Genomic DNA, 20,452 nt, shown 5'->3' on the forward strand with positions numbered 1-20,452 from the left:
TTTGGTTGGTTTTGACGGTTTGATATTTATGTGTTTATTGATGTATTGATATTTTTGTTATGATTTACTTATTTATTTATTCCATGAAGAGATATACACCATTGATCACCAAAGTGGCTACATCTTATACATAATATAAAGCACAAACTCAACATATATATACATCCTTTTTTTAAGGTGAGCCTGGAGGCGTTGTTTTCTATTTCCCTCAATATTATGCTGTCATGGAAACACAACATTTCAAATGCTACGGGGAGAAAAAGCTGAATATCCAATTTGAAAAAATGTAATCCGAATGTACTTCTCTTAACGACTTTGCTTGCATAATTTAGAGAATTCCTTCTTCCTATACAAGAAAGTATCAAATTGATGTCAAGCGGACACAATTCTATAATTAAATGTAGGTATCAAGTGAATCATAAGAAGTGAAAACAGTAGGGAGAAGGGCATGTGAAGACGTATTTTAAGTTAATGTATAGGGTTTCATTTAAAAAAAAAAAAACTTTGGATTCAATATTTGCCACTGACTGTTAAACTTAATTATTTCTCATTAATTCCTGTGCTATTAAAGTCTCTAATCACAAAAACATTGCTACCCTTTCATTTAATTTCAATATTTAAATTTTTAATTTCCTCATTAAAACATTCAATCCTTACTCATTTAAATCTGAAATATCCTATATCCTTCTGTAATTAATCGTTAATGACCTGTATCGATACTTGGCTATTTTGTATTTTCCAGCAACAACTTGAGGAGAGGAAGTGTTTGCCTTATACCGCGTTGTACATTCTGCAAGTGGGCACCAGCTTGCGTACATGAATGTTGGCTATTACTCATAGTGTTTATACTGTAACTCTATAGCTGTGTATTTTGCATTTGCGAAAACATTGTCCATGCCTCACTCAACTATATCAGAAGCAATTTGTCATTGACGCCCAATAACACAAGATCAATATTGTGAGCAATTATTTGCGTGAATAACAAATGCTCAAAAAAAATAAAGTAATTTATGTTTTCATGGTGTTGCGTGGTTGTTGTTCAAGTGTTGTCTCAGAATGAACATCCGCCGCTGTCTGGCTGTTGTATCATGTGGTTAAGAGGAGCAAGTTACATATTCCACAGTAATATTTTAGCACAGCAACAGCCAGTCCATGTCCATTAGGGCTAGACTGGTAAACAGCAGCACTCAAATGGGCTTGTTAGTTTTCTCGGTCTGCCAGCATCAGAATATGACATTACATCACTGCAAGCCAATGGAAATGGAAACATTGTCAGCCAATGGAAACTTTTCTATTCATTAGGCACTCAAATGAATGGAATTGAACTGTGCAAGAAGCATTATGCATTAATTACGCAGATAGAGAACAGTACATTTTTTGTCAGATGAAGCTTATGGTTCGTAGCCCTTTATCACAGTGTCAGCCTCGAACTGATTCACAGCCTTACATTTGGTGACACCCCCTAACCTTAAGCCCTTAAATGGGCGTATGAAGTTGTGTGCTGCAGTTCTTAGGGCTCATCTGGAGAAGGGGAGGTGTGAGGACACTGTGTATGTGTGATGACCCGCAGTGGTAGGAGACAGGATCAGCTGCCTCCATCACACACACACACACACACACACATACACACACACACACACTGTGATCACAGATACACGCAGGAGTACACATACACACACACACACGCACGCACACGCACACACAAACAGCGATGGCTTCCACACCACTCGAATACTGCCTATTGCCAGCGGGGATCTACACACACACACACACACACACACACACACACAGTGCACACACACTCAGATGGAGATACAAACACACCCAGGCATCAAAATTACCACATAAACACTCAGGCTCTTTTAACACAAACACACACACACACCACGACACGTATGTAGTCATAAAAAGGTGCCATATAAATACTGTCACTGCAAATCAGACCCACTCACACAAGGAAATAAACAAGCATTTAGAACCAACTATTTGGGACACACAATGAGCACACACCCACCCACACAACATACAGGAACACACAACCCATCATACAAAAACACAAATAAACCCATCGCATACACGTTGCAGTCATACACACAGGCACATTAAACACACATACACACACACACACAGACACAAGTAAATGAAACAAGCATCTAATATCCCACAAACCAAAAATTTGAGACACACAATGAGCACACACCCACCCACACAACATACATACACACCACACAAAACACCAATAGTCACAACTACCCATTGCATACATGATGCAGTCGTACACACACAGGCACATTAAACACACACAAACACACACATGCACAAACACACACACACACACACACACGGTAAGCAGCACACAGGTCGTGCCACGTCAGAGGGCGTGATCCAGCTGTGGGTCTGCTGCAGGCCAGATCGATGTGGCTCCACCGGTCAGACCGACAGGCAGCACCTTAACAAAAGGGCAGAGAGCCGGCTGGACCATCTGCCCGCCTTGGGCTGCTATGGATCTCTTGGGGCTGGGAGTTCTAGACTCTCCAGCATTTAAATATCATTGATTCAGAAGCCCCTCATCGCCGACTTCAAAACATCGCCCTTTGACAGGCTGGAGCGTCAGGAATTTGCATGCTGCCATAACTCCCTAATCTCACAACCTCAGCCAGGGAATAAGAATGAGGGAGGGAGAATTATCTGGAGACCCGCTACGGAGACCCTCACAGACGTCACATTCATTATTCATTCCCTTGCACCCTCTTATTTATTTCTGAGAGTCAGAGAGGAAGGGAAAACTATTCTGTTGTTTTCAGTTGCGCGGTGGTCATCCACATTTCATGCCGCACATAGAGGACTGCAGTTAAACTTCAGGGGGCAGTAACTACAGTTATAAGACAAACTGTCACACTAAAGGATGTTTGTACCAGCATGTCAGAATACCAAGTGGAGGATGAAAAGCAATGCACTCAATAGAAACTGTGAGCCTGCATCAGAAATAGAAGGCGCTTTGAGACTCATGTGCACTTTACAAATAAGGCTGGATTATAGGCCTATTTCTTTATCCAAAACTGGCAACAAAGACTGTTAGTGTATTTTTATAGACGAACACGGTTGCACATGGTATTGAGTTAAAGTGGTTATTTGATCATCCTCATCCTCCAGTGATTCAAGGTTTCTTAATTAATTGTTTTGTCTTTAGAAGAGGGGGCTGATGGGAGGGCTAAGTAACTTTCTTTCTATGACATCCAAAAACAATTATCCTGTTTGTTCGTGTGTGTCCTTATTTACATTGTGAGCAAATTCTGGCACGTCTAATCCTTGATTAGTTAAATAAACTGAATCAGTGAGGGATTTTATAATTAAAAAAGTAAGCACGGTGAGTGATTTAAAGGTACAAATAAAAGAGGCCTTAGGATTGAACCTTGGTGCACACCAAATGGCAACGTTTGTTCATTCAGATGCATCGCTGCAAATGGAGACAAAGTTTTCCTCTTCTTGATGGCCAACATGACTTAAATAAGGTCCATACCTTAACATCCCATCCACCTTTACGAAAGTAATGTGATAACCATTACTGTGTTTGTTCACAGTGAAAGTTTTATTTCTTAATTGTGACGTTGGAGTTTGTCTGCCTCAAGGGAGAGAATAAAAAGGGTCCCAATCAATGGCACACTTGTTCTTTCATGTCATATTCATCTGATGGAGAACTTTGAAAAGACAAGAATACAAGGCACTGAAATATTAATTATAAACACATATATGCGGAATATATGTATGAGGAGGAGGGGGTGGGGGGGTGGTGCCACACATCCACCTATTGGAGGAAGCAAAACAATATTTCTGATAAGGTAACTGATAGCAAGCAACGCTGCAAATCATCTTGACAAACAGTAATTCACCGGGCCCTCAGATAAAGTGGCTTTCAAATCTTTGAAAGCCACTATACACAATCAAATCAGATATGTAACAAGAAGCGCAAAATTGTACGAAAAAAAGGAACACGTCCCCAGAAAATGTTATGAAGAGTTAATGAAAAAAGTAATGGCCATCTTAAAGGGATGATTTTATAAACCGCTCTCAATTTCCAGACTGAGCCATGCGGTTGGTTGGAACTCAATTTCGCCGCTGTCTAGTGTGATGTTGTGAGATGGAGCCACGGAGGAGTGGCATCAGTAAGCAGTTTGGGACTGGCGGCGGCGGTGCCACTCGCTGATGTCTTTAAAGCAAGTGAGCTGTGGAGATTGAAGTCATTAAAGTTAACAGCCAGTGTTGGTGTGGAGCACTTAGTCCTTACATTCAAAGCAGCGTTATAACAAGGAGGGATTTAGGCTCTTTCAACGCCTCTCTCTCATTCTCCCCTCCTTCACCCCTTTATTCATGAATGAGGGAAGAACGTGGAGAAGGAAAGCTCAGACAGGGCCACAGTAACGTAGTCCTGGGTACACCGTCAGGGTTCTGTAGCCGCAGTGACCCTGTCTGGCCTGTAGGGGTCCAAAAATTGTCCAGAATTATGCCTTTGCAATTCCTTCTTTGTCTACAGGCTTTTTTTTCTGGTTCAGGCCCATGGCCAGGGTCTTGTGGTTATGTGCTGCATTAATGAATGCCTCTTTCTTCACCACTTTTCCTTTGTTATTCATCAAGCAGGCCTTCCTCAGTGTGGCTGTCTCTGCCAAGCTCACTGGAGAAATTGTCCTAACCTTTCTTCTATGATACTAGAAGCACAAAATAAGACTCTTACTTGTTTCAGAGGTTTTTAAATGGATAAATGGGACATATTGACTTTAGGCAAAATTTTACACATTTTGCATATTTGTTTTAAAATATTCACATTTATACACATGCAAGTTTTGAAGCTTTGTGTAGTTTCCGAGGCCGGTTTTGTTCTTCACTTCAATTTCATAAAGCAGTTTCAAAACAAAAAAGTTAGGGTGAAACAAGGAATAATTGCTTTAACAATATCTGCATTACCTTTAAAGATGAGGGCAAACTCCTCTTGCTTTCCCTCTGATGATAGTGACCAGCAAACTGCTTCCAAGGTTGGTGTATACTTGTTAAAAGGCTTTGTGGTCGTTCAGTTGTAAATGAAGCAGTTTGCTCTTCTATGTTTGCAAGGTTGTGAAAGTGGTCGTCTAGTACATCTCCAAAGATTTTCATTTACATAAATGTAATCTATCGCCGAATAAGGTTACACAATGGTGATTGAGCATGTGGCCCACTGATGAAAGCCCTTGCATTTACAGTACTATGAATATTAAGACCTGGATTTTGTTGGCAACATTATTGTCATGCATTCAGATCACAAGCGGCAGAGTTAATGTGTTTTCCATCATTATGTTCCCTCAGAAAGTGTAGGACTCGCTATTCAGCTGGTACTGTTGCCGCCAAAGAAACGCATAGGTCTTTGAGATGCCTCATAATGCACACCGTGGGCCCTATTTCAACGGTCTGAAACGCAAGTGAGAAGCGCCAAGCGCAAGTAGCTTTGTGGGCGGTTTTATGGAGATGTCGCTATACCAGCGCAAAACTAAAGAGGGTTGGTCTGAAGTAGCCTAATTACCCGTAGGTTTGGTTTGGGCGTAACGTGCAATAAACCAATGAGAGTGCCTTCTCCCATCCCCTTTAAGAGCCATGAGCGCATTTGAATCTGACAAGTTGATATTTTGACAGCGCGTCTGCAGTCTCCGATGAGACAGATGCACGTGCATTTCAAACTTCAAATGGCTCAGTTTATGGCCAAATAATATGGCCTAATTCACACATGGAATAAGGTTTTCTTCCACAATTTCAGAAATACTGACTCAAATAAATTTCGCCAAAGAAAACTTAACACACATATGATATGCAGTAACTGTGGTTCAATTTAATGATATACGCAATACATTATGATCATCGTTTCTTATCAGTATTGTATGCATCATCGTTATCGACTTGTGTTCCTAATATGCATGTGTCCCCCCGTTAATATACATTGCCATGGACTGTATTATGCGTTACGTGTTTAGTTTGCGTGTGTTTAAACAGATGGACGCACACATGTGCGCCCGCATTCATTAATTATTTTACACATACACACACGCGCGCCAGCATTCATTCATTCTTTTTAACACTCAGTCGCGGCAAAACTATGTTTTCTCATGATCGAATACTCATCAATCATAAAAGTTATGGGTATGTACACGATGTCTGTGTCAAGAAAATATGTGTTTGCTGTACGGTGTTTGCAGATGCATTGATTTAAAAGTACAACTTATTACCGCTGTATCAGCTGTTCTTTCCCAAATAATTTACCAAGAATGTGTGGCTAGGTAGATGAGAGAATCAAAGTTTATGCGTGAGCTGCACAAGCAGCATTATGCATGCGCCCTTAAAATAGCATCTGAACAATGCGCCACTGACTTTAAACCAGGTATTCCTGGTTTGTGGCGCAAGTGGTTTCTGAAACTGCAAAATAGCACCAGGGAACGTTTGCGCCAGAACACGCCTCCTTCTTTCGCCGAACCGCCCCTTTGGGCGCAAGATCATTCCCTAATTTAGCGACGCGTGGCAGAGGAGAGAAAAGAACGCTCTGCGCCAGCTGCAAACTAGCAACGACACATGCGCCATTAAGAATTTAAATTGCGCCGGATGCAAGATAGGGCCCCATGAGCTTCTAATTGCATGAGATTCTAGTTGAGATGGAAACCCAAGCCCTAATCCAAGATGTCAAGAAGATTTGTACTTTTTAATTATTTATAAAGTTTGTGTGGGTCTGTGTGTGTTTTTGCATGATATACAATCCGGCATGCACAGACTCAAAGACACACACACGCACGCACACACACACACGAATATATCACACTGTGTAATTAGTTTCCATCCAGATGACTAGAGATGGAAATTAATTATTGATGATTCTGATCTTTTAGAAATGCTTATTTGACAATAAGGGTTGGTAAACAACAATAATTTGATATCTTTTCGAGTAATATAATAACAGAAACGCAGTGGCCAAGATCCTTCATGTGCATTTTACAATCTAGTTATCGTGCCAAAACAATTAATTATACAATTCTTAGAGAGATGAGTGAGGGACTTTAACCACAAATTTAACGATGCAAATTCAGCACGCTGTACCTATAGTACCCTTCATTTATTTATACTAAATATATTTATTTATGCATGGTCTTTCTGTTGGGAGGGTGTTTTACTAGTCTTTAGCATTTCCCCTAGTCATCTCGTCTCCTAATCCCTCCAAAGGCAATTATTGATGGGATCCGTGTACCAGTAAATAAAGACTGGAGACGTTCTACCCCTGTGAGCTGCTTCAGAGGATCAAAGTTTAGACTCAGACTGATCTCCACACTCAAGAACAACACCATCAAGGCGGGCCGGAGGACAGCACAGGCAGAGGAATACTGAAGTGAGAATGACGTCACTTTACAGTTTTGTTTACCCACAAAGAGTAGTTTGAGAAGTGGAGTCATTCACCTCAGAGTCGGGCAAGATAGGAAAAACGGGCAGAGAGGTAGTCAGACAAGCAGTCAGACAGGTAGGAGGAAGACAGACAGGTAGAGGGTAAGGCACACAGTCCAAAAGGTTCTATAGTCCTGTGTCATTCAGGCATGGGGGCTAGAGAACAGGGGTCTCATTTATAACTTTTTATAGACCCCAGACCGCCCTCAAAGCACACACTACAGTTTATCAAATACGAGGCGGGTTTGATACCATGGCGCACTATGGGAGTGCAGTCAAGGCACTTTCATAAACAAATCCAAGATGGCGTCAGCTTATGTGTCACTATTTTCATTGCTCTGATTAACTGTAGGTCTATTCAATTGCATCCAAGGGCATTTTGGTTTTTGGGGAGGCTGATAACGGCCCTTGGGTCTATAAAAACAGACGTGACGGGAGAATGTGTGCATCTGTACATGAACTCTGGTCCACGCAATATATGAACATTTTGGAGACAGAGGGAATTGCGATGCAGACGGTGAGGTGTTGAATTGAAACCACATATAATTGAACTTACTATCAAATGTAAATCAAAGATCCACATGACATTATCGTAAACATTAAAACCAGCGGTTATATTTGACTTGTCGTGAGCCAAAACTATTCCGTAAGCACCTTGCAATTTAACAAAGATACAGCCCAAGCCTGCTCAAATCTGTAATCAAAGCCTGCTCAGTATTTCATCAGTGCTCTCTCACCATCACGTCCCCCCCCCCCCCCCCGGGAGCAGTGGAGAGGGATCGACTGTAGTAACTGACTGATGAAATAATCATCAGTTTCGGCAATCCAAGATTACATCAAATAGCTTTAAAGAATTGCAGAACAGAGTGCCAATAGACTTAAATATATTCTAATACCGTGTATATATCATGAAGTTCGATTTCAGTTGTTTAATCATTTTTGTGTGCAAAATAGGTGCAGGGAACTCGACTGTGAGTCATTAAACCCAGGAGAGACGTGTCGCCATATGCTATATATTCTCTTGTTTATGAACAGCTGCTGCGGCCACCAAACAATAAGCTTTCTGATCTCCACCTCACCCCTAATTACTTCGATTTCATTGTCAGAGACATTCTTTTCTTCGTCTTCCACTCGGCTGTTGCCATGATTATCCTTAGCGTGCGATTGATCAGCAGGCTCATTGATACGAATCAATGTTCCTGTGCTGCTCAGCATTGACCGTTGATGGTTGATTTGGCCGTGTAAAGAGCAGGATCTGAGGCTGATCCACGTGCCCGCATGACCAGTTGGACTGGGATTTATAACGGACTAACCTCCTGCAGGTGTGAATTGGCACGGTTGTGGACACGTACACTTAATAAGTAAAATGAATCGCACACCACATTTCATAAATAAGGTCCTGATCATCAATTCATCAAATCTACTGAACCACCGGTCGGGCATGGCCCCTATTACTCTATTTACTGTGGAGGTCAACGGCTGGTTCTCAGCCTTTCCCTCTGTGCTGTCTGCCCAGCGCTGCCCTCATCCCTTATCTGTGTGCACACAGGGCCAAGGGTCTGGCCCTGTGAAGGATCTGGCTTCATAAACCTGCGAAGAGCCCCAGACTGGCTCAACTCGGCTAGACTTATAGGTTCCTGCAATCCATCTATTTCTTTGTATTTCCGGTACGGGTACGCATTTGCTGGGTGATTTCAGCACGGATATGTTGATATGATGTTAAGAGGCTGGTATACATTATTATTATGATTATGCATTATACATTACCCCTGCTGGCTGTATTATACGCTTGGTTTCTCGGAATGAAACAACGCAACACTGGAGCACCGACGCGTTTGTGTATATGTGTGTGTGCGCTTGTGTGTGGGTACTCACATGTGAATATGCGTTTGGAAACTTTGAATGTCAATAACCATGAATATTTAGAACAATAAATTGGCTTAAAATGTTAAAAATATATATTTATACAACTATTATGTTTGATGACAATTTATGTTTTCCGCCAGCCCTAAGCCTAACCTTATTCACCACTACCACCAGCCCCACCAGAACCGCCGCACTGAGGATGAGCAGTGGAGCGCGGTGGGCCAGAGATTGATCTGTGCCGGGCACCCTGCAGCCCTTGGAGCTCGTACTGCGCCCGGAGACGAGGAGATTGTGTTTATTCTGCTGGAGGGAGAATGACTCCCAGGGCCGGGGGGGGATAAAAGGAAAAAGTTGTTTTGTTTTTTGTACAATGATCTGTCTGGAATGGGCTGACGCGTACGCATTGAAACACACACACATACACACACGCACCCACGTGCACGTACACAGGCACGCGTCATCCATACAAACACACACATAAATATAAATACAACCACCCAAACACACACAACAACAAACAACGCTGAATTTCTTTCTTATACACCCATCCACTAAACTAAATGGAAGCTTGTGAATGAAGGCAACGATGTTGGTAACTCTGATTTTAGTTTGTCATTTATCATAGTGTGTACCAATTTGTTCAAGGCTTGTGTGTACGACAGGCCTGAAATTTCAAAGGTCTTTGATTCGATGAGTGTCAGGTCATTTACAGAACGCATGTTGAATATATGCCCTGCATGTAAGGTTGGATGTATGACCCTCCTCTTCAGTGTTTAAAACTGATACATTAATTATTAATTATTAATTAATACATTAATGAATGTATACAGGAAAAAATATATCATTGAATAGTCACCACCTTTTAAATTTAGCATATGGTCATTATTTGTTAATGGGCTTATAATGTCAAATGTCATATTGTCCATGCAAAATATGGAAATAAAAAAGAAAATAATGAAATATTGGCTTGATTTTGAATCGCAAGTAACACTTCTGCGGAGTCCATGATCACAAGTTGACGGTCACATATTGCTGGTGAGAATTGATATTGAGATAAGAAAGAAGAACCTTACTGTTCTTACATTAAAATTCGAAAAACAAAACTGTTTGGCTGCAATTTTACAAATTTAACCGAAAGGCCAGGCAGAGCCACTGAGGGGGAGCCAATTCGATTTGTATCTGTAATTCATCATATTATACTGACAAACAACAAAGTTGTTTACAAGAAATCCCCCTTCACCCAGCCTAGCAGAAAAAAATTAGTCCAAATCCAACAAAAGATATTGCATTCTACGTCGGAACATTATACGAGAAAAAGGTGCCTACTTTCTGTGTGGCTTTGTTTTTTTTTTACTAATCTAAAAAAAACATTTTTCTTGTTTCAACTTGCCAATGGATGCCTTAAATGTATTCATGAATCCATATATAATTGATGGATCAGCAACAATTCTTCTGAAACATGTGCAACTGTCCATACTTACAAGATAAATTATCTCAATTAGAGGCCGAGTTCTGATAAAATGCCTTAAACCAGGAGGAGAGGCCAAGCCTTAAGCCAAAGCTTTTAATGAATATATTTCTCATCCACCTAATAGCTCACTATTTCTCCAGAGCACCTTGGCCTGGGATTTATGGTAATCAGGAGAGTAGGGAAATTCAATGTGTTCTGTCTTCAACAGTTAAGCGCCTAGCGCTATACAGGGAACCGGTGGAAAATATTTGTTAGGACCGGTTCAATCCGATGGAGTTCAGAAGTTCAACTGCTGACTCCTCGCCAAAAAGTGACTCATTTCGGACAGAAGTACCAGCACGAACAGGCAAACATGCAAATTAGACAAGGACGGACGGACGAAACATTGGCGCTGGTCACCCGTTAAGTCATACGCCTGGAGATCCATCTACAAGGGTGCACGGATGGAAACCCTAATGACGAACACAATTCTTCTATTGATTAGAGCCGGCTTGTTTATGGTTCCACGGGGCATATGTGAACGCGAACACGCCACAAAGCACCTACCCAGTGGCAGTGCGTTCTCGTATAAACTTGAATAAAAAAAAAATAAAAAGTGTTGTTCTTCTCCTCTTACACTTCTTCTGCGGCTCCAACTCCATCCCGGCGCTTAGATGACTGTCGTGTTCCATTAGGTCCCTATTGAGTGTGCTTTTGAGACCGTGATATTTTTATCTATGTACTCTATATGCAAATGAGGATCACGTGTCCCCCGTGTTCCCATGACCCGGGTTCCGTCGGGAAAGCGGAGAAGAGAGGGGAAAAGCGACAGGAGCAAGGAATATTTACAACGAGGGGGGGGGGGGGGGGCTATGGAGATCGATTTAGGGATAAAGATTCATCCAGCTGAATTGCATATTTGAACGGTTATTTTGAGCACGTATTTACCTGCATCACGTGTGACGTTCATAGCCAACAACAACATATGCTGCTAAAGCTGATGGCACTCTCACATGACCTCATACAAGACATGACCTCTTAGTCTGAAACAGCAGGTCGCCGGACAAGTTAAGGAACGCACACACAATTGTAAGAAACACAATTTCCTATTCACGGGTCGATAAATATCAGCCGCTAAGCTCTGTGCCGTAACTATCAGCCATTTTTCAGGCCGATAGAATTTGGTCAAAACAAAACAACTGTGCATCACGTGGGTGTGTGAGACGCAGGGTGTATAATAAGAAGTGTGAGTGAGGGAGGGATAAATATTTGTTGAAGGCTCCTCCTGGGATCCTCTTCCGCCTCTTCGGAAAAGATAGGAACACACGTGCATGTGTTGGAGAGCAGACGCACTGCACTTTAAACAGCCGTCTCCATCGGCCCGGCTCTCTGAGAGTCTAGCAGTACCTTCTCAGCCCACACAATCCTTTCCTCTCACCCCTTCCAGCCCTAGGCCTGCTGAGCTAGGCTTGTGGACTGATTTTGGATAATAGAGATGTTTTGTTTTATTTATACATGTGTGGTGTGATTATGTTGATGGGACCGTCTGCAGCCTGTATCTTTAAAAGCTCTTTCATAAGTGTGTCTTGAGAATGATTCATAGTGCATTTAAATCCTAACTGTAGTCTCAGTTGTTTTTTCATGAGCAACAGATCTGAAATGACTTGATTTCATCATATCAACCTATGTATTTAGTCATTTGTTGTTTGTCTGTAGTATCTGAATTTATTTTGTAGTATCTTAAATAATTAATGGAGAATCGACTTGTAATTGTTAATTCCTTAGGTTGGCCGAATTCCAAAAACAATAGTTTATCAGAGCTACAGGGAAAGTAGGGAAAGAAGAAATCAATGTTTTTTTTTAAGAGCTGCAGCAGACTTTTAAGAACAAATCCCTAGTCTCAGAAGGCACCTCTCAGGAGGTCAAAGAGGGAATGACAAAAATCCATTATCACTTGCTTTTTCTAAACAGAAACCCCCATACAATGCCTATTGGGATAGCATTAACGCAAACACACCTTAAGGTGCAACTTGATTTGTCCTCCACAAAATAGGTGGCAGTATATTTCCAAAAAGTCCCCTCACTCTCCTTCCCCCATTAAACTCCTTCCCCCTGCCCAAAAATTCATCACCTCCCTGAATAGCTTAAAACGTACTGTTTACAATGCATCTGTGCTATGAGATCGTAAAGTGTTTATCATTCAAGTGATCCGTGAAGTCAGAGGCATTTCAGTTTTCAGGGTTCTTTTGACATGAATGATTGACAAGAGGTGAGAAAAAGTGTTTTACCGGTTCCGGCCAGTCCTAGCTGCAGACTTGAGTTAACATCTCTGCAACGCAATACATAGATGCACGTAAATACCCAATACTTTGACGTCACGTCCAAACTGATATTTATTCATATTCTGTCAATAATTGTGGTTGGTTGTTATAAATGAATAATCGTACATATCGCACCTTTAAGAGTTGCTGCATACCATTCCCTGGTCCCTGGAGCTGCCTGTACCAGGTGTACTTGGACAATGTGGACCGGACTAATTATACTATCCGTTATCTCATTCTAAACAGAGAGAATTAAAAGTTGCCTATAGGGATAGCATTTATGCACCCTCGCTTCATGTTGCCTGATGTTGTTTTACTGCGCCGTTATCAAGTTGTCCATTAAAATCTTTCTTCTTGTTTTTTTCACATTTGGTGCATGAGCGTTTTATTTGTTGATTGACTTACCCCTGTGGCGTGATTGCAGCTCCTATGATCACAATGCTTTTTAGTGAGAAGGGGGCCAAATCATCAGCCGAATGACTAAAGCGTCAATTGAGTTCATGATAGATTTAAGGAAAGGGTTGATTGCATCAGTTATTCTGCTGAGGAGCCCGGCTTGGATACATGCTGCCCCGAGCCGGCAGCATGCCTGAAGGAGCCCACAGCCACCTGTCAATCACCGGCTAAACCGTTGTCATCTCCTCTCCAAAAAATGCATCATGTCCTGAATGGCGACTGAGAAAAAAAAAGCTCACAGGGGAAAAAACTGAGCGTATGGCTAGATCTGTGGTATAAATCGGAATGGATTTGCATTAGCAGGCGCAATGGAGGTTAGAATGGTATTCATCCTCCAGCCCGGTCATGGAGCATGGAGTGGGCGGCCACCCAGTGCTATGCGGAGCGCCTCTACTCAGTCTGAAGTCTGTGGAGAGCCGCAGTGAGACCGCAGCCTCACTTCTTAGAGTTGGATGCTATCCAAAACACTCTGGATGGAAGACCCCCCCGCTGGGGAACGCCTGATAGAGAATGTCCCCCATGGGAGCCGCGGGGGAATGTGGTCCTTTATGACCTTGTCTACACAGCAGGGGTGGACCCACAATGATGAAGAAAAGGAAATGAAGAGGAAGAGATTGAGAGAGAGACACACACACACACACACACACACAGCCTGATAGATGTACAGATAGTTCTGTTTCCTATAAGGTTTCCCTATAGATGTAGTTCTGAGCGTATCTTTTGCATTTAAAGACGCCACGTGGCTAACAGTTCGCCGGCCTCTGACAAATAGAGCCTTTCGCCTTCAATGTTATCCGATAAGCTGCAGTATTATGAAGAGCGTCTGCTGCGACTCTATCTCAACCAGTCTCAAACCTCACATTGAAAGGCCGTTCACCTTCAGCAGCGCCCGTAAGCTCTCAGTGCTGTGTGAGGACCTGGGAGAGACATGGGATCAGCGAGACTTGCACATGCTTTCAGTGTTGCAGCGCTGGAGTGCAGAGATCACATTCAGGGAATTGTTTTGATTCACGAGGGTCTTGCACTCGCTCTGCCTTGCTGTGCCTAAGGGCCCCTTAATCCTTCTGCTCTTGGGTGATTTTTTCCCATTCTATCTTTCTCTCTCTAGTGTTCTCTCTCGCTTACTTTTCCCCGCTCTTCTGCTCTTCCATTACCATTTTAGTATTGGCTGCACCAAGTGACACTTCACTTGCCAACACTACGGTTGGGTTAAACTGTAACATTTATATTTGACAGTTATACAGGATATTCAAGTTTTCTGGTGTCGGGCCTGTCTTGCGTACATGGAAAGGCAAGAACATTAAACTCATGAGGATTGAGAAATAAGGGGGGCCACATGAGTGATGTAAGAGGGCCCCTCTGCACAGCAGGGCTTAACACTTTCTAATGAGTCTGAGGCCCTTTGCTTCATGATCGCCTATGGTGAGACACGGGCCCCTACTGGTTGGGGGCCTGTCGGCATTCGCCAAATCCATCCACTGTTGGAGCTAATAATACATGGTAGCCGAGACTAGTGTGAAGCAGCAGGCCACGAGACTTGGGGCAGAGTAAAAGTATATTTTCTATGGCAACCATACCATAGAGTATAATTCTAATATTAAAACTCTCATGTAAATCTATGCGTAGACCCAATCCTTCAGTGTATCAGATCCACTTGTGGTAATGGTTAATTATTCAACATCCTGATGAGTGCAGGAGAAGAACCGCTGACAAGCAGCTCTTCATAAAATTGGATTCACTATGTGAATGAAGGTGGTACTCATCGCTGACCAACCACTTCATGGGAACGGTAAAGTCAGTTTGCCGTTGGACATTCACAAAACATTCCAAAATAAACTTTTTTTTACCAATGAATGATGACTCAACCAAATCTGGATTATTTATTTTACCCCAGTGTCCCAGAGTTTGTTTAGCCTTTTTGTTTTGGCTTATTTAAGGTATAAAGCCCCCTCTCATACATTTTTATAGATTTCCAAATGTATTTAACTTTCGCCTCAAAAGAGATGACTTCAAAATAAATCTGGATGATTTATCGCCGCAGAATGTTTGCGCTTCAATTCGACCAAAACACTTTGTATAAAATGATATGCCTCATCTGACTTGTTGATCTAACACATTTCCCATTAAGATAGATGTTTTCGTGTCAAATCATTATTATACAACATGCAATACAAGATTGCCTATATTCTACCCAAAGCAGGCAAGCTTTCATCCCAAGACATCAAGACAAATACAGTTACAAGTCACCGGTTAATTGGACTTTCTGGCTGGTTCAGAAATATTTTGCAGACTGAGCGAGTTTGTGCGTGTTTCCCCCTTGCCATTTCATCTCGCTACAGCCACACAACTCTGTGTTGCTCCAGGTAAACAACCCCTTGAATCTTTCACCTTGGCACAAACATACCTTGAACTCTGCCCACCTGCCGCCTCTCCCCCCCGCGATGCCCCGCTGTGTCCCTACGCCTGATCCCCAGCGCTGCGGACGAGCATATGAGGGATAAAGCAGAAGGCGCCGCCGCGCCGACACACGCAAGAGAACTGATCTGTGACACGATGGCAGTCTGCGGAGTGCCGCCGCTCCCCCTGATCGCACCTTCACCTCCCTGGCTCTTGTCGAGTGTGGCCCGTGGGCGGCTGATGGCGGTGTCATTGCTCCCGGCGGCAGGTCGGAGCGGATAATTGGAAGCGGTGTCGAGACACATCGGGGCCGAGCAGGACGTGTGCCAGACGATTCGGGAACGCCGTCGCCATGGTACCCCGGCCCACGACGACGCCGCCGCCGCCGCCGCCGCCGCCGCCGACCTACAGCATTGACGTCTACTCCTTCAAAGTCTAGTCTCGAGGGAGACTCCTCGCCGTCATTACGGACTGAGCGGTTCTGTCCCTGCTCTGTGGGAGATGAAATCAGGGAGGAAAATAAAAGCCTGTGTTGTTGTGCGAAGGTTCGCCGTGTGAATGCCAAACATTGCCGAAGTGGGGAATTCGACAACAGAAGCGCTGATGTTTATTAAAACCAGGTTATTTTAATTGATGTTGCCGCACAAAATCAGCTTGGAAAGTGGGTAAGTAGCATAGAGAGAAATAAAGAAGAATATGTATCTGTGTTTGTGCGGGCGTGCGTGTCCATCGCAGTTCTGACTCAGCCCAGCAGTAAGCGCCTGTGGAGTGGTCTTCTGAGGCGTATTGCATTGTGCTGATGGTGGATCAAAAAGTCCCGTGAGCAGTAATAAATCCCCAAGAAGAGTGGGTCGGCGTTGGTCGAGGGCGATGGCAAAAGCTAAAGCATGTCGCATGACATCTTTACATGCACATGTTTGTGGGCAAGGAAGGTTGGCAGGCGAAGGAAGCGCTTAAACACCCAACCAGGAAGATTGAGTGAGAGTCAATGCAGCGCTGGCAATGCAAAGCACACCTGAATAATTAATTATGAATGAAAGAGCAGAGCTAATGAATGAACAACAATGGAGTGATGGTTCATTTACGCTGGGTACATGTACAAAGGAGTAGTGAGTGTAAAAACGACTTGCTTCAAAAGTGCTTACTGTTCTCAAACATATATATAACAATATATACACATTAATATAAAACAGAATATATCATCTTCAGTGGATTGCAGGTGTGGATTCCTCGAGCAAAAAGCATTACAAATGTAATTTTGTTCTCAAATAAGCAGACCAGAATGAGTCATCGCCATTCTAGCAGGATGAAAACAAATATAAATGTTGCAAACTTTTAGTTTTGGCCAATGATTTGACAGGTGAGCGGCCTCAATTTCCTCTTCTGGTTTTAGAGTTAAATTGTCTGGAATCTGGTGGAATCTTTCCAGTGGATAAAAGGAGAGTTTTTGTGTCCTACATGATTGGAGGGGGGTAGTTGGTCCTATCTTCTTTTCATTTCTTTCTCCGGAGCGGTGTGATCTTTCTTTTGTGCGTGCTAGCTTTGCGTCGACGTGAGATGACGTCATCGTCCTCTCCCGCCTGCAGCTTGGCGAAGTTCACAAACACCTGCGGGGAAAAGACATGAGTCACCAGGACGACAAAGTCTCTGTACACAAACACCTTCCTGTTGTTCTTATGCCCCGTTTCTCCACTTATATTGGCGTTTCCACCGCCAAAAGTTAGGCAGGGTCCCAAATAAAGCGCCCTGAGCCGTACCTATATTTCGGTACTCCTCCGTTGGGTTACCAAGCGGTCTTAAAGGGTGCCGAAAAGATGGAGCTACACACGCCGTTGATTGATTGGTCGACAGAATCGTCACTTCCGTGCGACAGAGGGATAAAAACAAACAAACACAGAACCCGCAAGGTATTTCTGGACAATGGCGAAGGCTTCATTAATTTAATAAAATGTCGCGCAAGAGTTTGCCGTCGTTCTTGGACGTCCTACATTGTTGCTCTTTGTTCAATGTGTTGCGTTCTTCTTTTTCATTAAATGTAATAGCAGGCTACATTGTGTCGCGCTGCTATGATGTCACAATGCTTACGTAGCCGCTGCGGCTATCGCCGTCCAGCTTAAACCCTGCCCTACCGTATAGGTACTGTCGGCGGTGGAAACGTGAGCCAGATTTAGCGTAAATGAGCTGTCCCGCTCCGAGCTGCACCGAATTGGACCGCTCTGTGGATCTTAGGCATAATTTCCCGGTGTACTAAAGTTGTACTTTTCTTTTTTAGTGGGTAAAGGCGACTTAGTCTTGTAGAACAAAACAAATACATTTCCTATTTGTTTCATTGAGTCATTGAAATTATGTTTTAAAGAGCAAGCCGCACAAGATAACACGGTTTATTAACCTTTAGATAATTGAAAACAACGTCTCTCGTGATATACAGGTAGTTTTAATGAATTTAATGAATTATTTCTTTATATATATATTTATATTTTAATTTAATGGCTTTTTTTTTTTTTTATTCCTTTATGGATAGGAGTGGTGAGAGACAGAAAGAGAGAGGGAATGACATGTAGCATAGGACTGTAGGTCAAAAGCCAAACTACACGGCCGAAATGGTTAGTAGGGATGCAAGTAGGTAACAAATACGCGTTAACCAAATGTCAAGGGAATCGTTTTTCAGACATTTCGCAAATACGTCTTGTATTACGTTGATATGTGTTTTGGAACAGGAGAGCCTCCAGCGTTTCAATCATATTGTTGTCAAGCGGCGAGTTCCTCACCCGTTCCAACATCTCAATTCCAGTTCATGCAGTTCGAACATCCTTTTTTTTTGTGTGTTGAATAATGGATAGATTGGATATGGATATTCAACACATATATATAAAGGTCTTGGAGTGTGGGTGGATTGCACATAAAATACTGATTAAAACAGACTTTTGATTTGTCCAAATTCGTGGAAACCATCGCATTAAGTCATTAGTTGAGGCACCGAGCCGCCCTTAATTGCCGTTTCCGAATGATTATTGATCTGATGTCATGCCATCCGGCACGCGTCCCCTAGTACTAATTTGACCCGAGTCCTGTATAGCATGTCTGCTGCATAAAACATGTTGGAGAGTTTTCACTGAATTTTGAGCAGGGCATCCGTGGAAGGAGCTGACAACATCCACTTGCAGTGAATGGTCTTTCTGAGAGAATTATATTTGAATGGATTTGTCTGACTTTCTTGGTCCCAAGTGTGAAAATAAGCTGCCCACACGTCTAAGCTCAAGTGTAGCCTATGTGTGAGAGACTTCTTTCTTCTGTCTTTTAGCTCTTCCCACCGGAAAGGAAAAAAGGGTTTGGCGTTTTCCAATAGAACTGTATATAACGATTGCATACAATCATGACGCATCAATATCAGTACTGTCTCAAAGTAAAGGTCTCATTTGAAGCAGTCGTTCAATTTTTACACTCTCAAATTTCTCCACATGCCACTGATCTGGGGTCGTGTTTACTGTGCGCTGCTGTCATTGGAGGCTAGTGAATTTGAGCTGACGTCAGCCAATCAGTGGAACGTGTTTTAGCAACTGCCTATGACAGGGAAGGTGCTAAAATGGCAGCTAGCGCCATCACTGTGAGTGAGCTAGTTATAAAAATGTGATGCGACAGCCCCTGTCTGTGAACGGCTTAAATCCCTTCCGAGTAGAACAGGATTAGGGTTGTAAAAAAATATTTTTCGGAAGGCAGAATTAATGAATGACCTTTATTATACATTAAACTCGATGTGTTTTTTGATGTGTGCTTAGGCTGTAAACATATGGATGAAAGTTAGCGCAGGCTGATTCCATCCTCGCTCCACCGTCTTAAAAAGCAGGTGAAGCTTATGAAGAGGAATTGGAACGAGAAAGGTAATATTATGTCTCCAAATATATCGGCATGCATGCAGAATACAGAGAAAAACATGAAATACGATGCTCGCTGCTCCCAAGCCGGCTGGCTACGTCTCTCCATCGGCAGAAGAAACTGCTCATCAAAGTCATGCAGTTTGAGGAAACCGATAGCTTGATATAATGCAGATTTAATAATGTATTCAAAAGGCCTAGCCTGGCCTACTTACACCAAGTTATGAATAGCAAGCTTACGAAGGTCAAACTTCATCACTACTCGTCTTTTACTAAAACCTGCCTAGCCTTATAATGATTTGTAATGCATCTATTATATTTGAAACAAGAATGGGGAAAAGGGGGCAAAGGATTGCTTCTATCCCGTGGCAGAAGAGAGCGTAGCAACACATGATGTAAGAAGATGTGCTCTCATTCACTTCTACACCGAGCTATGTTTTGACGGTTGAACTGTGAACCTCGATGATATGGGGAGAGATAATGGGGAGTAGACAGAACGATAATAACTAGCTGATATCACGCAACCCTTGAATGGAATAAATAAACGGAGGGGAGACAACAAAGAGAGCGGACTGAATCGTAGCCTTGCAGGGGAGGGGGCACAGCTTCTGATAACAAGGTCACGGATTCCAGATGGAAAGTAGAAA

General features: G+C 42.7%; 1 protein-coding gene across 3 annotated transcripts in view; it reads right to left on the reverse strand.

Moving 5' to 3' along the window:
• Window positions 1-16,537: 16,537 nt before the first annotated feature.
• Window positions 16,538-20,452, reverse strand: part of LOC115548542 (retinal-specific phospholipid-transporting ATPase ABCA4) — a 52,490-nt gene continuing 48,575 nt past the window's right edge. For all 3 annotated transcript variants that reach the window (XM_030363265.1, XM_030363266.1, XM_030363264.1), the window contains one exon: window positions 16,538-17,540. In XM_030363265.1, coding sequence (XP_030219125.1) covers window positions 17,427-17,540 — 114 coding nt within the window. In that variant the 3' untranslated portion in view covers window positions 16,538-17,426. The remainder of the gene's footprint in view (window positions 17,541-20,452) is intronic.

This window comes from Gadus morhua, chromosome 8 (genome assembly GCF_902167405.1).
Source record: "Gadus morhua chromosome 8, gadMor3.0, whole genome shotgun sequence".
Classification (NCBI taxonomy): Eukaryota; Metazoa; Chordata; class Actinopteri; order Gadiformes; family Gadidae; genus Gadus; species Gadus morhua.